Source organism: Heteronotia binoei, chromosome 8 (genome assembly GCF_032191835.1).
Source record: "Heteronotia binoei isolate CCM8104 ecotype False Entrance Well chromosome 8, APGP_CSIRO_Hbin_v1, whole genome shotgun sequence".
NCBI lineage: Eukaryota > Metazoa > Chordata > Lepidosauria > Squamata > Gekkonidae > Heteronotia > Heteronotia binoei.
In genome coordinates, this window is record NC_083230.1 from 41,023,294 (window position 1) to 41,044,334 (window position 21,041).

At 47.0% G+C, this 21,041-nt stretch overlaps 1 protein-coding gene across 2 annotated transcripts in view; it reads left to right on the forward strand.

Moving 5' to 3' along the window:
- Positions 1-21,041, forward strand: part of ARID2 (AT-rich interaction domain 2) — a 176,285-nt gene that overhangs the window by 123,391 nt on the left and 31,853 nt on the right. For both annotated transcript variants that reach the window (XM_060244949.1, XM_060244950.1), the window contains 7 exons: positions 124-220; positions 308-517; positions 3,142-3,309; positions 4,486-4,561; positions 5,617-5,751; positions 7,763-7,959; positions 16,534-19,412. In XM_060244949.1, coding sequence (XP_060100932.1) covers positions 124-220; positions 308-517; positions 3,142-3,309; positions 4,486-4,561; positions 5,617-5,751; positions 7,763-7,959; positions 16,534-19,412 — 3,762 coding nt within the window. The remainder of the gene's footprint in view (positions 1-123; positions 221-307; positions 518-3,141; positions 3,310-4,485; positions 4,562-5,616; positions 5,752-7,762; positions 7,960-16,533; positions 19,413-21,041) is intronic.

The following is a 21,041-nucleotide window of genomic DNA, read 5'->3' on the forward strand; positions in this document are numbered from 1 at the left end:
TGAGCCCACTCATGGGGCAGGGTGGGATGTAAGATAAATAAATAACCCAGTAATTATAATTTTATGATATAATTACATTATAAATACTGGTCAAATAAATATTTGATTTTTTTTCATTTTCAGCTTCTGTTGGATCCTGTTGATTTCAAAACAACTCATCTAATGTTTCATACCGTTACAAAATGCCTAATGTCAAGAGATAGGTTCTTAAAAATGAGAGGTAAGCTCTCAACTAGTTATTTATTTTAGTTTGAATGGCTAGATAGTATTTTCTTTTTGTCTCTTAAATACTCTGCTTGTGTTTCAGGCATGGAAATCTTGGGAAATCTTTGTAAAGCTGAGGACAATGGTGTCTTAATTTGTGAATATGTAGATCAGGACTCCTACAAGGAAATAATTTGTCATCTCACTTTGCCTGATGTACTGCTTGTAATATCTGCTCTCGAGGTGCTCTACATGCTCACTGAAATGGGGGAAGTGGCCTGTACAAAAATTTCTAAAGTTGACAAAAGCATAGGTGAGTGAGAAATTTAAATATGATAACAGTGTCATGGGCTATGCTGCAGCAGTAATATGCAACAGAGAAAATTGCCGCTTGCTGGTAGAGAGTTGGACTTTTATTTAGGAGGACAAAATCCCTCTCATGCTTTTGACTTCTTATACTCGTGACCATGGCCAAGCCATTGTCTCTCAGCTGCAGCTTCCTGTATGTAAAATAGGATCTTCTTCGTGGTCTCTGTGCATCACACCAATGGGAGAGGCGCCGGCGCCGACCCTGATCGGTAAACTTCAAAAGCTGCGGATTTCCGCCTCTCCGCCCCAGCGCGCATGCGCAACTCCCCCCCTCTGCGCATGCTCGCCGGGACGGGAGCGGACATCCCGCCAGTTCTCTTCTGACCGCCGCGCTGATCGGTTGATCTTTTCGCTCCCTGCAGAAGGCTGTTTCCCTAGAAGCCATGCTTCAGAGACAAGAGACCCTTAGGAACCAAATGTAATGTAGTATTGGGTCACAATGGGAAGGGGAATTTATGCTGTATTCACTTGGACACATTTTTACAGCATGCGACTGGTGTGTGGTCCAGTATTCTAAAAGATCCTCTGACTCTCAGACCTAGCTTTTTAGGGGGCACATGAGAGTAAATTTCAGAGCCGGTTAATAGCTTGCTGTTCATGAACCTTGCCGTGGTCTTTGAAAAGCAGGTTGTCATGATGGCTAAGAGTACCTTTTATCGGCTGCATCTAGTTCACCAGCTCTCTTGTTATCTAGACTCAGTCGATCTCGCCATGCTTATCCATGCTTCTGTAAATCCAAGGATTGGATTACTGCAGTGTGCTCGTGTCTCGGGATGCCCTTGAAGACAACCCAGAAAATACAAATGGTCCAGAATGCAGCACCCTGACCTTTGTCAGAGGCTAGCTACTGGGAACAAATGTTGCCTGTTTTGAAACAGCTATGTTGGCTGCTAGTCTGTTTCTGGTTTTAATTCAAGGGCTGATTATGACTTTTAAAGCCCTTCATTGCTTGGGACACACATATTTGAAGGACTGTCTCCTTCCATATGTCCCTGTGCACCAATTATGACCTACAGCCATCTTTGAGCTATCCCATCACTTAGGTATTGACCAAGGCCCATACCTTTTCTTTCATGGCTCCTGCTCTGTGGAATGGGCTTCCTGAAGATGGGAAGGGAGCCCCCATCTTGGAAATGTTCATGAGGTGCTGCAAGAATTGCTTGTTTGCCAGACTATTTAGGGCAGGGGTGGGGAACCTTTTTTCTGCCAAGGGTCATATGGATATTTATAACATAATTTGCGGGCCATAAAAATTACCAACTTAAAAAACAGTGCTCCGCCGAGGGAGAATGATTCAGGCCAGCAAAATTAATGCAAATAATAGTTTTTCTATTTGAAGTCATGTGGGGAGAGCCTAATCTGGCATGTACACACACACACACGGCCCACCGCCCTAGGCAAATGCATAGGTCCAGGACTTTTTTGTAGAAAAAGCCCAGCAGGAACTCAGTAGCATATTAGACCACATTCCCTAATATTAGCATATTAAGTCACACTCATTAGCATATTAGGCCACACCATCTGGGATAATCAAGTGCAAACTGAACTGTGACAGCAACTTTTCCAGGCCCTGCAGCAATTCTAATCAACCAGTCAGGCCCCAGGGAGGCTGCTGCACAGTACATCTGGGTCCTGTGATCCCTGCCCGGCCCTGGAGAGGCTGCTGCATAGCGCGGCTGGGCCCCACAATCCTCACTAGCCAGCCAGACCCCAGGGAGGCTGCCACATGGCTCGGTTCGGCCTAGCAATCTCCGAGGGCCATATACGGCCCTCAGGATGGAGGTTTCCCCACCCCTGCTTTAGGGGTTTGAATGGCAGGTATGTCTTAAAGGGGGAGAGGGAGAGATTTGGGGTTTGTTACTTTATTCTGATTTTAACTAAAAATATTTTAACTACTGCTGTAAACCTCCTTGAAACATGAGGGAAAAACAGGGTATAAATGTTTCAATAAACAAAAATTAAATAAACAATATCCTTTACATGAGTAGAACTCTCCCTGAAGTTGTCTGGTTCCAGCCCTTAATGATCAATTTCACATCTTTTTCTCTTGAGCATGAATGTATCTAATACTGTAAAGAATTTTAAGTACAAAATGTAATATAAGTAAAAAGTCATAGTAACCTGCATAAGGAACCTGTACTTTTACATTCTTCTTATCTTGATATTTAAGTTGTTACAAAAGGAGAGTGAGGCACAGTAGGTTGGATCCAGAATGAGACATACTTACAATTTCTGCTGATTTCCCTCCTTTCTGCTGCAGACCTTCCTCATGACATTCCTAAGGGCCCCATGTCCCCCGGAAGCAGAATTTCATGGAGATCAATGGGCTGAACCATTTGGCACATAAATAAGTAGTTCTTGCTGTAGTTTCACATCACTTCATTTCTTTTGAAGAACAGATAAAGTACAGCAGTGCTGGTTTCAGGATCCTTTGTTGATCAGATTTATGAGTTTGTTTTATGTCAGAAATAAGTAATAGGAAAATTACTTTTAGTAATATTACATATAAAACTTTAGTGAATGTTTACATCCTTGTTGTATAGTTATCACTGACTATTAACATTTCAGATACATTAGTGTGTCTGATCTCAATGGACATCCAGATGTTTGGACCTGATGCACTCAGTGCAGTCAAACTTGTTGAACATCAAAGTACCAGCCACCAAGTACTATCTGAAATTAGACCGCAAGCAGTGGAGCAAGTCCCTGCACAGGCACATGCACCTGCTCCCCCAGGTTAGTATTGGTCAAAGAAATAGATTTTAATACAACATGTTATCTTTAGCACCAGATGGCACAAACAAATACATTGAATTTTATCCTTACTTCAGTAGTAGTGGTAACCAAATATTTGGATATGCTCTGTGAAGCATTTCTTTCCATATAAGTGCTGCCTTAAGAACCACAAGCAGAGGTGGGGAAAGTAAATTCCCAAAACTAGTTTTTCAAGTCCTCTGTCTCCAATACTCAAAACAGAAAGTGACCTCAAAACTAAGTTCTTTTATTTGCCTTTTAAGTAAAATATGCAAACTTTTTTTTGTATCTTTGTGGTAACTCCTAACCATTGAATAAGCATGAAGAAGTATCACCTGCTATTGGTTATTTAGTCCCTTTCTTACTTTTGATGTTTTTCTGAGATCTTTGTGTTCATAGTTTCATAATAGCAGTAGGAAACTTAAATGTGAAATCTTAATATTTAGCTAGTTCACTTTGCATGAACTTATTCAGTATTGGTTCTTACTACACACAAGACAGAAAGCAAACTAACCCTGGAGCATGTGTACTCTGATTTTTAAAGCATTGTAAGCATAAATAACTTATCTGTTCTTCTCATGACCTGTGTGCTATGAAAGGCATTGTAGCTGACTGCAACTGAGTACAATGATGTCACGTTCCCTTAGATCAGTACATGAATCCTGAAGGGGGCAAGAAAATGTGCCAATTCCTCTCTTCTTGGTACGGGAATAGGAATTCTGAGACTAGTACATGGGTGAAAGGGGAAGGCTTGGTGAGGATAATGTGTTGTGCACAGCCCTCCTGTTGCACTCATGGTTTAGGCACCACATTGTTTGTACGCAAGAGAAGGGAGCTTGATTGAGCCCTGTACTGATTCCTCTACATAAGAACAAACCTTGTTCTTAAGTTTGAAATGGAATGAAGGATTCTTACTATCCATGGCATTCCATATTTTAGGTTAACTAAACAACCAAAGCAAACTTATTTTCCAAGCTTGTTGCCAAGTGGCTCCAGGTACTTCTGCTGATAAGTGGAGTTCAGAATTCACTAACTTCGTCAATCTTTAAAAAAAGAATGAGACTACAGGTATTTGTAGACCACTGTGATATAAGAAAAAAACCTGAAAACATATATTGCTAAAATCCTTCATCCCTGACTTATATTTCTTTTCCATAGCATCAAGAGCAGCACAACATGTTGCTCCACCACCAGGGATAGTAGAAATAGACAGTGAAAAATTTGCATGCCAATGGTAAGCATGTAATTCTATTAAAACATTGAATTGGTGAAGGAGGGTGGGGTGCCCGCCTCTTCATATCTCCCACATAATCATCTGGTTTGTTTTGTTCCTTATAAAAGCAAAAATGCTAAAACTTTGTTTTGAAGAAATATTAAACAGTTAATTTGAGCATTCACTGTATAGTTGAGAATTATTCATATCAGCTTTTATCATTTTGCTTGATTTTAATATAAAAGTATAGTGCGACAATAGAATCCTGACAGAGAAAAATATTTTTAAGTCCTCTGTTCTAATATTTTAATTCATAATACCTGAGTCTCTTTTCAAGAGCAGCTTGGTGACATGCCTTTGCATTTTAATTATGGTAAGAACAAAAATGATTAAATCCTATCTTAACAACATGGGTTTTGATTTTAACCATGCCCTAAGAGGGAAATGTTGTTCCTTTCTAGTCAAATGACTTGTATTCTGTGTCTGAACACTTTCTTGAACAACAGGTGTTGTGTTATGTTAACCAGATTTGTACATTATTCTGTAGTCATCTGTAAGTTTCCTATGAAAGGATGGTTTGCAAATATTTATATTGATGAGTCATAGAGTAACTCAGTATTTTTGTCAGGTCATCCTTTATGTGGAACACTTTAATCTCAACCTGCTGTGAATGAAATCATCCTGTACTATCCTGAGTTATATTCATGGTTAATTTAGGATATAATATACATAATTACTCTGAATTAATAAGAATCTGTATATTCTTACCCAAGTGGTGTGTATGCACGGCCATACATATGGGTGGCTGACTATTCTAACCATTTGGCTCAGAAACCTTCTAAGTAGTATTGGAGCTACAGGCAGGACCTTTTGTACAGTGTACAATGGCATGACCAAGAAGGCTTGGCTTGTGAACTGAGACTGCACCCTAGAATGCATCCAAAATCCATTGTGGTGTTCAGGGATTTCATTACAGTTTAAATGGTTCATGTAATTAAAGTTCTAGAACTAAAAATAGTTACAAGTAATTAACATTAAAATCTTGTTTATTTAGTGTTCCCTGTTTTTCTCATTAGGTTGAATGCCCATTTTGAGGTGAATCCAGATTGTTCAGTCTCCCGAGCTGAAATGTACTCTGAATACCTCTCTACTTGCAGTAAATTAGCACGAGGTGGAATCTTAACATCAACTGGGTTTTATAAATGTCTTAGGTATGATAAAACTTAGTCCTGCAGCAAGCCACATAATGAGATTGTGTATGGTTCTGTAGTTTATACTGATTGCCAGCTTCAGACTTAAGGCGAAAGTATGCTGTGTGTATGACAGATTTAAAACTTTCAATAAATATGTCATTTTCTCATTTATTTCTTTTTTCAAAGGCTATATAAATATTCAGCATGCGTTTATGTTTTGTGTTTTTTTTCTTTTCTATCTTCTAATAATTAGAACTTTCACTTTTTAGCTAACAGTGTTCAAGTGATTCCTTTGAACCTCCAAATTTAAGGCAGTCCTACAATACAAACATCTTTACCCTGCTGAGAAATCTAAAATGAGTTACATTGGTATAAAGTGCTTTATGTGCAAGATCTCTCTCTCTTTTGAATATTACTAGTATTTTTCTGCAAACCCAGGGTTATTCTCAGTTCTGCAGAAATATGCCTTACTTCTGTATATAGCTTTATTATTAAGCTGCATTTTTGGCCATGTTCAAAATTAGATACAAGTGGGGAACCCACAAAGACTTGATAGGGTAGCATCATTTCCCCTTGTGTATCTCCTTCATTTCCTGTCAATCCCTATATCTTCTTCTCTATTTCTAGAAGGAGGGAAGAGAGCAAGAGCGGACTGGAAGGCCATAACGGAAAGATAATGTAGAAGGATCCGTCTTATCGGTCATAGAATCATAGAGTTGAAAGGAACCTGCAGGGTCATCCAGTCCAACCCCCTGCACAATGCAGAAAACTCAAAAATACCTCCCCCTAAATTCACAGGATCTTCATTGCTGTCAGATGGCCATCTAGCCTCTGTTTAAAAACCTCCAAGGAAGGAGAGCCCACCACCTCCCGAGGAAGCCTGTTCCACTGAGGAACCGCTCTAGTGGTCAGGAAGTTCTTCCTAACGTTGAGCCGGAAACTCTTGATTTCATTTCAACCCATTGTTTCTGGTCCTACCTCCTGGGGCCACAGAAAACAATTCCGCACCATCCTCTATATGACAGCCCTTCAAGTACTTAAAGATGGTGATTATATCACCTCTCAGCCGCCTTCTCTCCAGGCTACTGTCCATAGGTTCAGTCACTGGATTTAAGTATCTATAAATGGGATCATGTTGAAAATTACACATAATGATGGTGAGCAGGCCTCAGATTCAGCAGGAGCTCACAGGAGCACAGCTCCTGAACCTTTCTGAGGGTTCCCTCTCCTCCTCTCGACCTACCTTGTCCATTGAGTAGTAGGTGCAGCTGCATAACAATCCCTGGATTAGGAGAGCAACCAGCCAGCCACCAGGGGCTTTGCCACACCCCCAGCAGCCCTCATTAACCCCTGGAGAAGCCCACATCACTCTTTCTCCACTTCTTATGTGATTTTGGGCAGCAGGTGGCTTGCTGGCCTTTTGACGGGGGGGCGGGGGGAGCACCAAGAAGAGCCCCAGGTGAGCAAGACCTGCTTGGGCTGTCTGGATCTCTAGCCAGCCCAAGCAGACCTCGCTCGCTCGCCTGGGGCTCTTCTTTCTTGCATTGGGCTTTTGGTTGGGGGAGGGGCGGCATATGCTAATGAGTTTTGCTAATGAGCTCCACCACCTATTTTTCTACAAAACGACCCCTGATGGTGAGAATAAGCTGGTGCTAGAAATCTAAAGAGCCCTGTGGCGCAGGGTGGTAAAGCTGTAGTACTGCAGTCTGAGCTCCCTGCTCACGACCTGAGTTCGATCCTGGCAGAAGCTGGGTTCAAGTAGCCAATTCCAAGTTAACTCAGCCTTCCATCCTTCCGAGGTCGGTAAAATGAGTACCCAGCTTGCTGGTGGGGGGGAAGTATAGATGACTGGGGAAGGCAGTGGCAAACCAACCCGTAAAAAGTCTGCCATGGAAATGTTGTGAAAGCAACGTCACCCCAGAGTCAGAAACAACTGGTGCTTGCACAGGGGACTACCTTTACCTTTTTCTTTTTTTTTTTAGAAATCTGGAATTGCTGCCAATGATATATTTTTGCTTGTCTTTAACAGAACTGTCTTTCCAAATCATTCAGTGAAGAGAGTAGAGGATCCAAATAACAATGGGCAGGCACATATTCATGTGGTAGGAGTAAAAAGGAGGGCTATACCACTCCCTATTCAGATGTACTATCAGCAGCAAGCTTCTTCAGCTCCTGTCCTCCGGGTTGATCCTGCTTCTGATGTATCTCCGTCTCCTTCAACAGCAGGTATTCATTTATTGGGAATATTGCATGGTGTGTGATCATAAATTCTGACTGCTACAGCAGTGGTTAATATACTGGCCCAGTAGAACAAGTGTTAGGCTTACATTCCTTTTATTTTGCTACTGCATGTGGGAGTGTGGTATATGATTGGGCATGTATGGCCTTTCTGTTTCAAAGGCTGGTAGATATATCAGATAGACATTATGCACCTGATGGTACAGAGTACTCATGCAGGGAATGGGGACCATGGGTCATGTCCTGCTTAATGTACAGTGTTCTGTTGCTGGGCCAATGCATGAACTAGCTCCCAATATAATGCAATATTTCATTGTTTGTCTGGAATGTGTGTTTATGTTTCATTGTTGGCCAACAAAGCTGTCAATTCCACTTGGCAGTGAATTTCTTAAATCCTCCCCCTCCCCCAAGTTATAATATATTCCTGATGAAGCCCCAAAGCACCTGCTTACTCATGTAGATGGAACAAAATGGACTGCAAGGAATCATAAAAGAATAAAGAGGGAATGCACTGTTTGGGGTTGTAATGGAAAATATTTGCCCCTGGACTTCTGGCTTCAATAACAAAAGTAAAAAACAAAGTTTATAATTTTATATAATAACTAGGAGTAAGGCCCATTGTGAAGAAAAATACAACGGGCTCTAGAAGGAGGCTCTAGGTGAATGCCCACCACCCTTGCTGTCTTCCCACCCACCCAAGTGAAGGCATTGACTTCCCCCAACCTCAAGGGGAGTTGATCTCTGCCATTTAGAGAGCAATTGTAAATGTGAGTCATCTCCAGTGGCTGCCCAGGAGGAAATTGCATTGTACCTGCCTGAGGTCCTATCCCTTCTCAAACCCCACCCTCTCCAGGCCCCATCCCTTAAATCTCCAGGAATTTCCTAACCTGGAGTTGGAAATCCTATCTCCTTCCCTATCTCCTTCCTGACCCTCTGACTTCAAGTATCCATCGCCTTCCCCCTTCCTGCAGTCTCTACATAGGAAGATGACAGTCTTTCTTCACAGTGGGGGGAGGGAAGAGAACCAAAGTATACATAATTCTCCTCTCCCCCTGTGTGATCTGAACAACAACCCTGTGAAGCAGGTTAGGCTGGAAGTGTGTGACTGGTCCGAAATCACCCAGTCAGCTTGCACAGCAAGAACTGGATAGCAGTTGTAATCTTGAGTGATCTCCAGCCTTCTCCTGGAGGTTGGCAACAGTGGATCTTCTTCGTGGTCTCTGTGCATCACACTGATGGGAGTAGGCGCCAGCGCCGATCTCGATCGGTAAACTTCAAAAGCTGCGGATTTCCGCGCCGACGTCCCAGTGCGCATGCCCGAGCCCCCCCCCCCCCCGCGCATGCTCACTGGGACAGGAGCGGACATCCCGCCAGTTCTCTTCTGACCGCCGCGCTGATCAGTCGATCTTCTCTGCTACGGTCGGTGAACTTACCCTTGGATAATAATTTTTTCTTCTATTCTTCTTAGTTAGATAGTTGTAGTTATAGTTGTAGTTATAGTGTAGTTTTAGATAGTTAGTAATAGTTGCGGGAGAGCGGGGGAGTTTTTCCCGCCCTTCGGGGCCCCCTCTCCCTACTTTCGTTTTCCCGCCGTTCGTTTCCCTCGTATGGAAAGACGGTGGGGGTTCTTTCGCCGCTGCTCCTCGTGCGGGAGTAAAATCGCCCCTCCGGACGGGCACGAACTGTGTTTGCTGTGCCTGGGCGAGAGGCACCGTCCTGACTCCTGTCCTCATTGCGCCAAGTTTTCGCGCCAAACGAGGAAGAACAGGGCAGCCCGACTTGCAGCGGCACTGATGGAGCAGGCTCTTTCCCCTCGTCGCCAGCAGGCTGAGCAGGCGGAACAGCCCTCCGGTCATTCCGACCAGTCGGCACCGAAGTCGGTCGACACCGACCAGACCCCTCCCGACACCGACCGCCCTAAGAAAAAGCCGGGCGATGCGGTAACCTCGGAATCCTCGACGCCAGCTAAACGGCGCAAGGAGGAGAAAGGGGCATCAGCTGTAAAGGGGAAGAAGGACAAGAAACAGAGACACAAATCGGCGCCGCTCTCCGCGCCGGTGTCTCCCGTGGACCCTACGGCTCCGATAGTCCCTCCGCTAAAGCTCTTCGCGTCCCCGATACGCCACTCCGACACTCCTTTAGACTCGAGGTCGACGCAGCTGGTCATTTCGGACTCTGATTCGGACATAGAATCGGGCCAGAGGGTCGGTACCGACCGCAGCCCTCTCGGCCGAAGCACCCCTCGACAGCGAAGCCCACTGGTCAGACCGAGTGATCGGCCCCGAGACCGTTCAGCCAGCAGGTCACGATCTCCTCTCGGCAAGGACGAAGGCCGATCGCCTCGTGGAGCCCCGTCCCACGTCCCATGGGACCAGAGGCAATGGCAGTATTTGTATGGGGCTTACCCAGTACAACCTCATTACCCATGGCTGCCGCCGCGACAACCCGAATGGGACCAAGCTTCTGAGACATCTTACCGGTCCCGCACGTCCTTTCGCACGGTGAAGACGGCCCCGTCGGCGTCGGTGTCGAAACCCCTAGAACCACGCACGAAGGAGCACGACTTCGCCCCACCGTTAAAGCCGAGGTCGACCCCGACAGCCCCAGCATCCCCATTGAAGCCGGTGCAGCCATCGGACTTGTCCGACTCCCCGGACGAGTCTCCCAGGTCGCCGGGGGGTTCGTCTCCTGACGGAGGACCTTCGTCGCCGGACGAGCCATCGCCACCGGGAAAGACCTCGGACGAACAGCCGATCTCGCCATCGGAGGACCTCAAGTCCTACGGCGACTTAGTAAAGCGGATGGCTCAAACCCTCTCGCTCCCGACGGTCCAGCCACAACCGGTCGTTACCGATACGGTTTTCGACATCGTGCAACAGGACACTTCCACCGCTGTGGCACTGCCTCTGACCAATGTTATGTTGCAGACTGCCAAGTCCTCATGGGACAAGCCGGCGTCCACGCCTGTGTCCTCTCGCAGGCTGGACCATATGTACAGGATCCAGGAGTCATCAGCAGAGTTCCTGTACGTGCACCCGAGACCAAACTCAGTGGTAGTGTCCTCTTCGTCAAAGGCGAAGAAGACCCATTCCACGCCCCCCGATAAGGAGGGTAGGAAACTGGATGCAATAGGAAGACGGCTTTACACCACAGGCTCACTGGGAGTCAAAGTTGCAAACTACGCAGCCTGTATGGGCAGATATCAATATGCCCTATGGGACCAGGTCTCCACCATTCTTGGTTCCATCCCGGAGCAGGCGAAGACCTCACTGAGAAAGCTGCAAAAGGAGGGCATGGCCCTCGCAAAACAACAGCTGAACTCAGCAAAACACTCGGGGGACACGTGCGCCAAAACATTGACCACTGCTATCGCCCTCCGCAGACATTCCTGGCTCCGTTCCACGGCACTGCAACACGACACGCAGGCCTATGTGGAGGATCTACCGTTCGATGGCTCGGGATTGTTTAGCTCAAACACGGACTCGGTCTTGCAAGAGTTAGACAAAAGTATAAAGACATCTCGGAACCTGGGAGTAACAAGCCCCCGCACTCCAGCCAAGAGACAGTGGCCAAAGACGTGGCACAAGAAGCCCTACTCAAAGTCGCCAGAGCGGCAATGGCGCTCCAAGCAGCCAGCTTTTCCGCGGCCCCAGTACCAGCAGAAACCTAAGTACTCGCCACCCTCTACCCAGGTACCCAGGCAGAAGGGTTCCAAACAAAAGCAGGGCCTTTGACTGCCTCCCGCCACTGTATGGCCCTGTGGACTTGCACAGTATCCGGTTGGCACGTTTCCTCCCTGCCTGGGCCCGCATCACGTCGGACCGCTGGGTGCTGTCAATTATTCAACAGGGCTATGGGATAGAGTTTACCAACCCCCCACCCACCCCGACTTTCGTTTACACCCCTCCTTCGCAAACCCTCCGGGAAGAAGTATGCTCCCTCCTCGACAAGGCCGCGATCGAGAGGGTCCCTACGCACCAGCTCCGGCGTGGCTTCTACTCCCGATATTTTGCAGTCCCGAAACGGGACGGGGGCCTTCGGCCAATTATGGACCTACGGGCCTTGTACCGATTCGTAAGATGCGACAAGTTCAGGATGACAACCCTGCAGTATATCCTCCCGTTGCTGGGACAAGGGGACTGGATGGCCACGCTCGATCTAAAGGACGCATATTTTCATATATCGATTCATCCCTTCCACAGACAGTTCCTCCGCTTCACAATTGGAGAGGAGCACTTCCAATACAGGGCTCTTCCCTTTGGGCTATGCACGGCCCCTCGGGTGTTCACCAAGGCGATGGTGGTGATTGCCGCTCACTTGAGACAGCAAGGGGTAACACTCTTCCCGTACATCGACGATTGGCTCCTGGTGGCGGAGTCCAGGGAGTCCTTGCTGCGGCACATAGAAATCACCCTTGCCCTGGTGGAAGAACTGGGACTCCAAATAAACCAGAAGAAGTCCCATCTCCAGCCCGCGCAACGCGTGCAATTCATAGGGGCGATATTGGATTCAAGGGAGTGCAAGGCATTCCTCCCTCCAGACCGCGCGAATGCCATCGTGCGAACAGTAGCGGCTTTCCGGCAGAATCCCGTGGTCTCAGCACGGAAGGTCCAGAGACTGTTAGGACTTATGGCAGCCACCACGGCGGTGCTCCCCTTCGCAAGGCTGAGAATGCGGACTCTACAGCTTTGGTTCTTGAGGAGCTTCAAATGCAACCTGGAGCCGTACTCCAGACTCCTAACGGTACCGCCGGAGGTGCTGGAGTCCCTAAGCTGGTGGGGTCAGAAACAGTACCTAGTGGAGGGAGCCCCCTTCCACAAACCAGTACCAGTGCTAACGATCACAACGGACGCATCCCTATGGGGCTGGGGTGCCCACATGGGAGGAATATGTGTGGGGGACAGGTGGCCGAGTCGCTACAGTCAACAGCACATCAACCTGCTGGAGCTCCTGGCCATCTTCCACGCCATCTTCTCCTTCCAGACTCTTCTGAAGGGAAAAGCAGTAGCGGTGTTGACCGACAACACCACAGCGGTGGCGTACATCAACAGGCAAGGGGGGACGGTGTCCCGCAACCTCTGCAAATTGGCCATCTCGCTGTGGGAGCTGTGCAGATCGCTGGGGGTCTCCCTACAAGCAGCCCACCTGCCGGGAGTGAACAATGTGCAGGCAGATTTCCTCAGTCGCGGAGGAGCCCTGTCTCACGAGTGGGAACTGAACTCGGAGTTCCTGGATCCGGTCTTCCGCCGCTGGGGGACACCGGAGCTGGACGTGTTTGCTACGAGGCACAATGCGAAGTGCGACCTGTTTTGCTGCAGAGGGGGAGCGGACCCCTTGGCCCTCGGGGACGGTCTCCTAATCCCCTGGACCCACCATACAGTGTATCTGTTTCCGCCCATCCCATTGCTAACCAAGGTCGTGCAGAAACTTCTACGGGAGCGCCCACAGGGGATCTTGGTGACGCCATGGTGGCCGAGACAACACTGGTTCCCCTTGGTCCTACGACTGGCCAAGGGGAGGTATTACCGATTCCCACAGGCCCCGGACCTTCTCCTCTCCTACCAGGGCAGGATCCTCCATCACGATGTGCCGCACCTCAGGCTGACGGCATGGCGCCTGTGATTTCGGACAGGGCGCAGTTTGTCATAATGAACGCGCGGAAGGCATCTACGAGGAAGTCATACGCAGCTAAGTGGGCGAAGTTTGCGGAGTTCGCGGCCAGTCGCTCCGTACCTCCCAGTAGAGCGGGACTGCCCGTGATTTTTGACTTCCTGGTTGTGCTGCTGGACAAGGGCCTCGCCCAATCGTCCGTGCGGGTTTACCTGGCGGCCATTTCGGCACAACATCAGAATATAGAGGGCCGGTCGGTTTTCACGCACCCGGACACAAAGCGGTTCCTCAAGGGCATGACGAGACTGTACCCGGCAGTTCGGAGCCCTGCCCCAGCCTGGGACTTGCCCCTGGTCCTGAGGGCACTAACGGGAAGACCTTTTGAGCCTATGGCCTCCTGCTCTCCTCACCTATTGGCCTGGAAAACAGCCTTTTTGGTGGCCATCACCTCGGCGAGGAGGGTGGGGGAGCTGGCGGCGCTGCGCTGCGATGCCCCCTACCTTAATTTCTCAGCGGATGGGGTGATGCTCCGCCCTGACGTTAAGTTCCTACCGAAGGTGGTATCCCCGTTTCACCTGAATTCGGAAATATTTCTGCCGGTTTATTTCCCGTTGCCGGCTAATGACTCAGAACGGCGCCTTCACGCCCTGGATGTTAAACGGGCGCTATCTTTCTATCTTCACCGCACAAGTCAGTCGCGGAGAGACCCCAGACTGTTTGTATCGTACGCTGGACCCTCCACGGGCCTGCGGATCTCCTCGCAGCGCTTGTCCAAATGGATTACGGGGGCGATCCGCCTGTGCTACATGCTCCACAAGAGGCCGCTGCCCGGCCCTCTACGGGCTCATTCCACGCGAGCTATGGCAGCATCGGCTGCGTTCATGAAGGGAGTGGCCCTGCAGGACATCTGTAAAGCTGCCACATGGGCATCAGCTCACACCTTCGTGACACACTACGCGCTGGACCTGGGGCAGAGACGAGCTTCCGCTGTGGGCCACGCTGTGTTGCAGTCCGTCTCCTCGTGATGGACCGTCGCACCCGCCTCCAGGTAGGCTTGAGCTTGCTAGTCTCCCACCAGTGTGATGCACAGAGACCACGAAGAAGATAAACAGGTTTCCTACCTGTAACTGATGATCTTCGAGTGGTCATCTGTGCAGTCACACTACCCGCCCGACCTTCCCCGCTGCTGACGGTCCCTCCTGAGGGGCTAACGTGGCGGTCAGAAGGAACTGGCGGGATGTCCGCTCCTGTCCCAGTGAGCATGCGCGGGGGGGGGGGGGCCGGGCATGCGCACTGGGACGTCGGCGCGGAAATCCGCAGCTTTTGAAGTTTACCGATCGAGATCGGCGCTGGCGCCTACTCCCATCAGTGTGACTGCACAGATGACCACTCGAAGATCATCAGTTACAGGTAGGAAACCTGTTTTTCCCCAGAGGAAAGCCCTCTCCCTCAGAGGCCTGTAGTCCTGGAAAGGTACCTGGAAAGGTACCACTAAAGGCATTTGGGCGAGCCCCCCCGCCAAAGCCTTGCTGTCTTCCCACCCATCCAAGTGAAAGCATTAATTAATTAATTAATTATATTGGATTTTTATCCCGTTCTCCCTGCCAAAGCAGGCTCAGGGCACCTTACAACAATAAAAACATTTACAAATATTGAGTATTAACTAATTAAAACCTTAAACAGTATAACAGTTAAAACATATTAAGACAATTTGGTGCTAATGGTAAATTCCAATAATTTCAGTCTTCTTGAGTATCCTCATATGTAGCTATCAATTAAAAGCAAGTTGAAATAAAGCTGTCTTGCAAGCCTTGTGGAACTGGACCAGGTCCCACAAGGCTTTTACTTCTTCCGGAAGTTGGTAGCAGGCCCGGGGGGGTGGGTGGGGCAAGAACCCTCCTCATGCCTCCTGGTAGCTGAAGTTCTTTGAGGTGGCAGACTGGGCAGCACTGGAGCCAGACAGGAGCAGGCTGGGCGCAAGGTGGGCAGCCAAAGTTCTGTGTAGTAGCAGCTGAAAAAATGCCAGAACCGATAGGAACAAGTCGAGCGCAGTCCAGCCAGTCGCCCTGATGGAACGGCGCTGGTGCCCCACACCTCCAAGGGAGCTGATCTCTGCCATCTGAAATTTCCTAACCTTGAGTTGGCAACTATGTTGCCTCTAAGGAAAAGGGCAGTCTTTCTTCACAGTGGCGGGGGGTGGGGCGGAACCAAAGCAGCTGACATCATTCTCCTCATTTCTCTCCCCCCTTGATCTGCACAACCACCCTGTGAGACTTCCCTATCTTCTCAGGCATTCATCCTGGGGTGAGGCTGAGGGGAGAAGGGAAAGAAGGAGTGAAAGACAGTAAAGGTGGGATAGCCATGCCCTTTGAGGCGGTGCCAGGCTCCCTGGCTATTGCAGTGGTCTTCGGAGGCTGTGTTTGCTGGGAGGCAGCCTATGTGGGCTGTTGATGGGGGCCTTTTGTGTGACTGCAGGAGCTCTGCAGCCCTTTCTGAGGCTGGTTGACAGAGAACAGCTGGAGATGTGGCTGTCTCTGAGATAAGACTGCTTTTGGCAGTGTGTTCAACATTCCTGGGCCTGCAGGAGGCAGGGGCAAGGGAGTCAGCCAGTGGTTGGCCAGAGATAGGTGACCAATGTGTATGTTCCCACAGTAACTGCCAGAACTAAGGTTGATTGTGTTTTACTGACAGAATCAGCTTTGCTAGCTGGCAACAGCCACTTGGGCGGGAGAGAGGAGCAGACTCAACCGATGGCATGCAAGTACGCTTGACTGATAGTTTGATGGACCAAAGGCTTGTGCCGTACTGTCCCATTAAGCTCGTATGAATCAGGATGGTCAGAATTGCCACCACGGCAGGAGAATTATTTATAAGAGATTATGTGGTTTTGAAATGGTGCTTGCTGTTTGTATCAAAGTTCCTATTTGAGTTTTTGTTTTGTTTTGTCAACAGGACTCCAACATGGACCACAAAGTGTAGGAAACCATTTTCAGAGGACTCCTGTTAACAATCAGTCTTCAAATTTAACTGCAACACAAATGTCTTTTCCCATTCAAGGTGCACCTACAGTGGTACAGACTGCTTCCAGGATACCGCAAAACCCTTCAGCTCATAGTCAGCAACAGCAAAACACAACTGTGACTGTCATACAGAATAAAGCTCCAGTTTCTTGTGAAGTCGTCAAGGCCACAGTAATACAGAGCACTGTTCCCCAATCCACAGTTCCTGTCACTATTGCTGTAGGAGGTGCAGCACAAACTTCAAATCAGAATCATAGCAGTTCAGGACCACAACCATCAGTTACTGTTGTCAGCTCTCAGACTTTGCTTCATCAACCTGTAATTAAGCAGTCCCCTTTACATGCAGTGGTACCAGGACAAATACCCTCAGGCACTCCCGTTACCGTAATCCAACAAGCTGTACCTCAGGGTCATATATTTGGCAGAGTACAGAACATACCAGCATGCACTTCAGCAGTTTCACAGGGTCAGCAGCTCATTACCACATCATCACAACCTATACAAACGTCATCTCAGCAGTCCACAGCTAGTAACCAGCAGCAAGACACCGTCATCATAGCACCTCAGCAGTATGTCACAAATTCAGCATCCAATATTGTTTCTGCTACTACAGTCCAGAATTTCCAAGTTGCTCCTGGGCAAGTAGTTACTATTGCTGGTGTCCAAAACCCACCAACATCTAGGGTAGGGTTTCAGAATATTGCACCAAAGCCTCTGCCTTCCCAGCAAGTTCCTACAACGGTACAGCAGCCCATTCAACAGTCACCACAGCAGCAGCAACCTCCACCACCTCAACAAAGTGTAGTGATTGTAAGCCAACCAGCTCAGCAAGGTCCGACATATGCACCAGCCATTCACCAAATTGTTCTTACTAACCCAGCTTCAATTCCAGCTGGCCAAACTGTTCAGCTGTCTGGGCAGCCAAATCTAACTCCTACTTCCTCACCATCTCCTGGACCAATTTCAAATAACCAAGTCCCTACGGTAATATCATCTCCATCTCTCACTGCTCAGACTCAAGGACCTCCTCCCACTGTCAGCCAGATGCTTTCGGTGAAGAGGCAGCAACAGCAGCAGCATTCACCAGCAAGTTCCCAGCCACAGGTACAAGTGCAACAGCAGGTGCAGATGCAAGTTCAGCAACAGCAAAGTAACCCTGTTGTTGGCCAACCTCCTCCCAGTGAATCCAGTTTGATAAAACAGCTGTTGTTACCAAAACGAGGTCCTTCTACTCCTGGTGGTAAGCTTATACTCCCAGCACCACAGATTCCTCCTCCAAATAATGCAAGAGCTCCCAGCCCTCAGGTGGTTTATCAGATGGCCAATAACCAAACACCAGGTTTTGGCGTTCAAGGGCAATCTTCCACTCAGCCATTATTAGTTGGGCAGCAAAACGTTCAGTTGGTCCAGGGTGCAATCCAGCCCCAAGGAGCAGTGCAAACAGTTCCTATTTCCAATTTACAGATATTGCCAGGCCAGTTAATCTCAAATAGCCCAGCAACTATTTTCCAAGGGACTTCTGGCAATCAGGTTACCATAACAGTTGTGCCAAATACTAGTTTTGCTACAGCAACTGTGAGTCAGGGAAATGCAACTCAGATTATTGCTCCAGCTGGAATTGCAATGAGCGGAACACAGGCAGGAGTTGGACTTCAGGTGCAGACGCTTCCACCTACCCACGCACCTCTAGCTGGACAATCAACATGTTCTGCTACTGCGCCCCCATTCAAAGGAGATAAAATCATTTGCCAAAAGGAAGAAGAAGCAAAGGAGGCAACAGGTTTACATATTCATGAGCGTAAAATAGAGGTTATGGAGAACCCTTCTTGCCGAAGAGGAGCTATAAACACCAGCAATGGCGATGCAAAGGAAAATGAAACACAAATGGGAAGTCTTCTGAATGGACAAAAGTATGACTCCAGTCTACCTCCAGCTAACTCAGGGAAAACTCAGAATGAGGCCAATCAGTTCTCACAGGTCAGTAATGGACCATCATTAGACTTGGGTGAGAATGGAGCTGTTGGAAAGCAGAACTTTGAACAAGCGGACATGCAGGAAATTAGAAGTGATTTGAGGAAGCCCCTCGTTAATGGAATCTGTGACTTTGAAAAAGGTGATGGTTCCCATTTAAGCAAAAACATTCCAAATCACAAAACTTCCAATCATGTAGGAAATGGCGAGATCTCTCCAGCAGAACAACAAGGGAATTTGGATGCCACACAAGATGCTGCCAAAGGTGATCAAGTGGAAAGATTTTCCAATGGACCTGTATTAGGTTTGGGTACTACTACTGTGGTAAGCAGTACACAAGAGGCTTCAAAACTGTTCACTCAGCAACTTAGTGGTACCAATGTCGATCTACCAAATGGACCTCTAGCTTCAAGTTTGAATTCAGATGTGCCTCAGCAACGCCCAAGTGTAGTTGTTTCGCCACAGTCAACGACCTCTGTTATACAGGGGCATCAAATCATAGCAGTTCCGCGCTCAGGACCTCGTGGGGCCCTGGCTTCCCTTTCATCTGAAGTTCGGTCCCCTAATGGCACAGCAGAATGCAAAACTGTAAAGAGGCCAGCAGAGGATAATGATAGGGAAACTGTTCCAGGAATCCCAAATAAAGTAGGAGTTAGAATTGTTACAATCAGTGACCCTAACAAAGCTGGCTGCAGTGCAACCATGGTTGCTGTGCCAGCCGGTGCAGATCCAAGTACTGTAGCGAAAGTAGCAATAGAAAGTGCTGTTCAGCAAAAGCAGCAGCAGCAACAGCAGCAGCAGCAGCATCCAGTACCATACATGCAAAGTATGGTCTCGCAGGTAGGTCTAGAGCTGTCTTATTTTCTTATACTCTTTGACAAACTTTATTGAATATATGTGTGGAGATGTAAACATTTCAATATTGTATTTTTCCATATGACAACTTTGAAATGTTCAGAAAACTATTTTGTATGTTCACTAACTGAGTACATTTTACTAGTTTCTGTTTCAGCAGTGAAAATAGTTTCAATTTGCTGACATTAATTCTTTATCAGGTGTAATTTGATTATGCATATGGGTAGGCTTTCTGTATTTACTTTTGTTTAATTACTTTGTTATTCTGAAAATGAAGCGATTCTTTGCTGCATTTTATAGTGATTTGTCACATTCAAGTCTGTGTATTACATCTCTTTGCCTCCATTTGCAGTTGGTATCTTATTTATGCAGCATGTATTCCTTACATATACCTTATATAATGTTGTATAAATGAGAAATTTGAATGAATTTCAGATTATTTTTCTATATGCTTTCAAATAATGTATTTCTATTGAAGTAGACAAGAAATTTGAGCATGAAATGAATAATGCCAATTCCTTTTCATTCATTGATATGTTCAGTTGTTAACAAAACATCATCTTTATCCTCCTGTGATATCCATATGATTTGACTTGATAAATTGCAGGTTTCACAGTAACCAAGTACTACTAGAAAGTATACATATAAATCATAGATGTGATAAAAGATCTTGTTTATCTATTTCCTTTTCTTTGGACCTTTCTGCTCACTAGAACTTAAAAACTGTAAGCAAAATTGTATACTTTCCCCTGATATGAGGATTTTTTTTGGCAAGGTGCAGGATAGATTTGCAGATATGTTTTAATTATTCTACTGTATGTATGGAAAGATTTTTCCTTTTCCACTGTGGAGAAAAATTGGGGGAAATACCCTTTACATATCAGAGAGTGTAATCCAGAAATATGTCCATTTAATTCATTAATTTGTCTCCACAAATCCCAGCTACATACAAAAATTTAAAATCATGGAAATTTAGGGGAGACTTTTGGGCAGTTGAAGGATGCTGTAGTAGGAAAGGGTAAAGATCTGTCCAGTGAACGTGTTACCTGAATTCTTACTGAATCAAAAGACTACTGGCATGTCATCACAGGAACTAGAATCCAGGATCTTTCTAGTATCAGAAGCCATATGAGTGATTTTGTACTTCTGTGATTCTTGTACTTGAGAGCCGGTTTGGTGTAGTGGTTAAGTGTGCGGACTCTTATCTGGAAGAACTGGGTTTGATTCCCCATCCTCTACTTGCAGCTGCTGGAATAGCCATAGCTATCGCAGGAGTTGTCCTTGAAAGGGCAGTTGCTGTGAGAGCCCTCTCACCCACCTCACAGGGTGTCTGTTGCGGGGGGGAGAAGATACAGGAGATTATAAGCCGCTCTCAGTCTTTGATTCAGAGAGAAGGGTGGGGTATAAATCTGCAGTCTTCTTCTTCTTCTTCTTCTTGTTTTATTACCTCCAATCATTCATGTTCAGTTTCAAATTATGAATATTTGTGATTTTAGCAAACAAACAACATGGATATTTACTTACCATCCTTGTTGTAAGAATAAGTTATTTTGACCACTGACTGTGGGGTTATGCAAAATATTTGGAAGTACTTCATAATAAGTGTGCATTTTT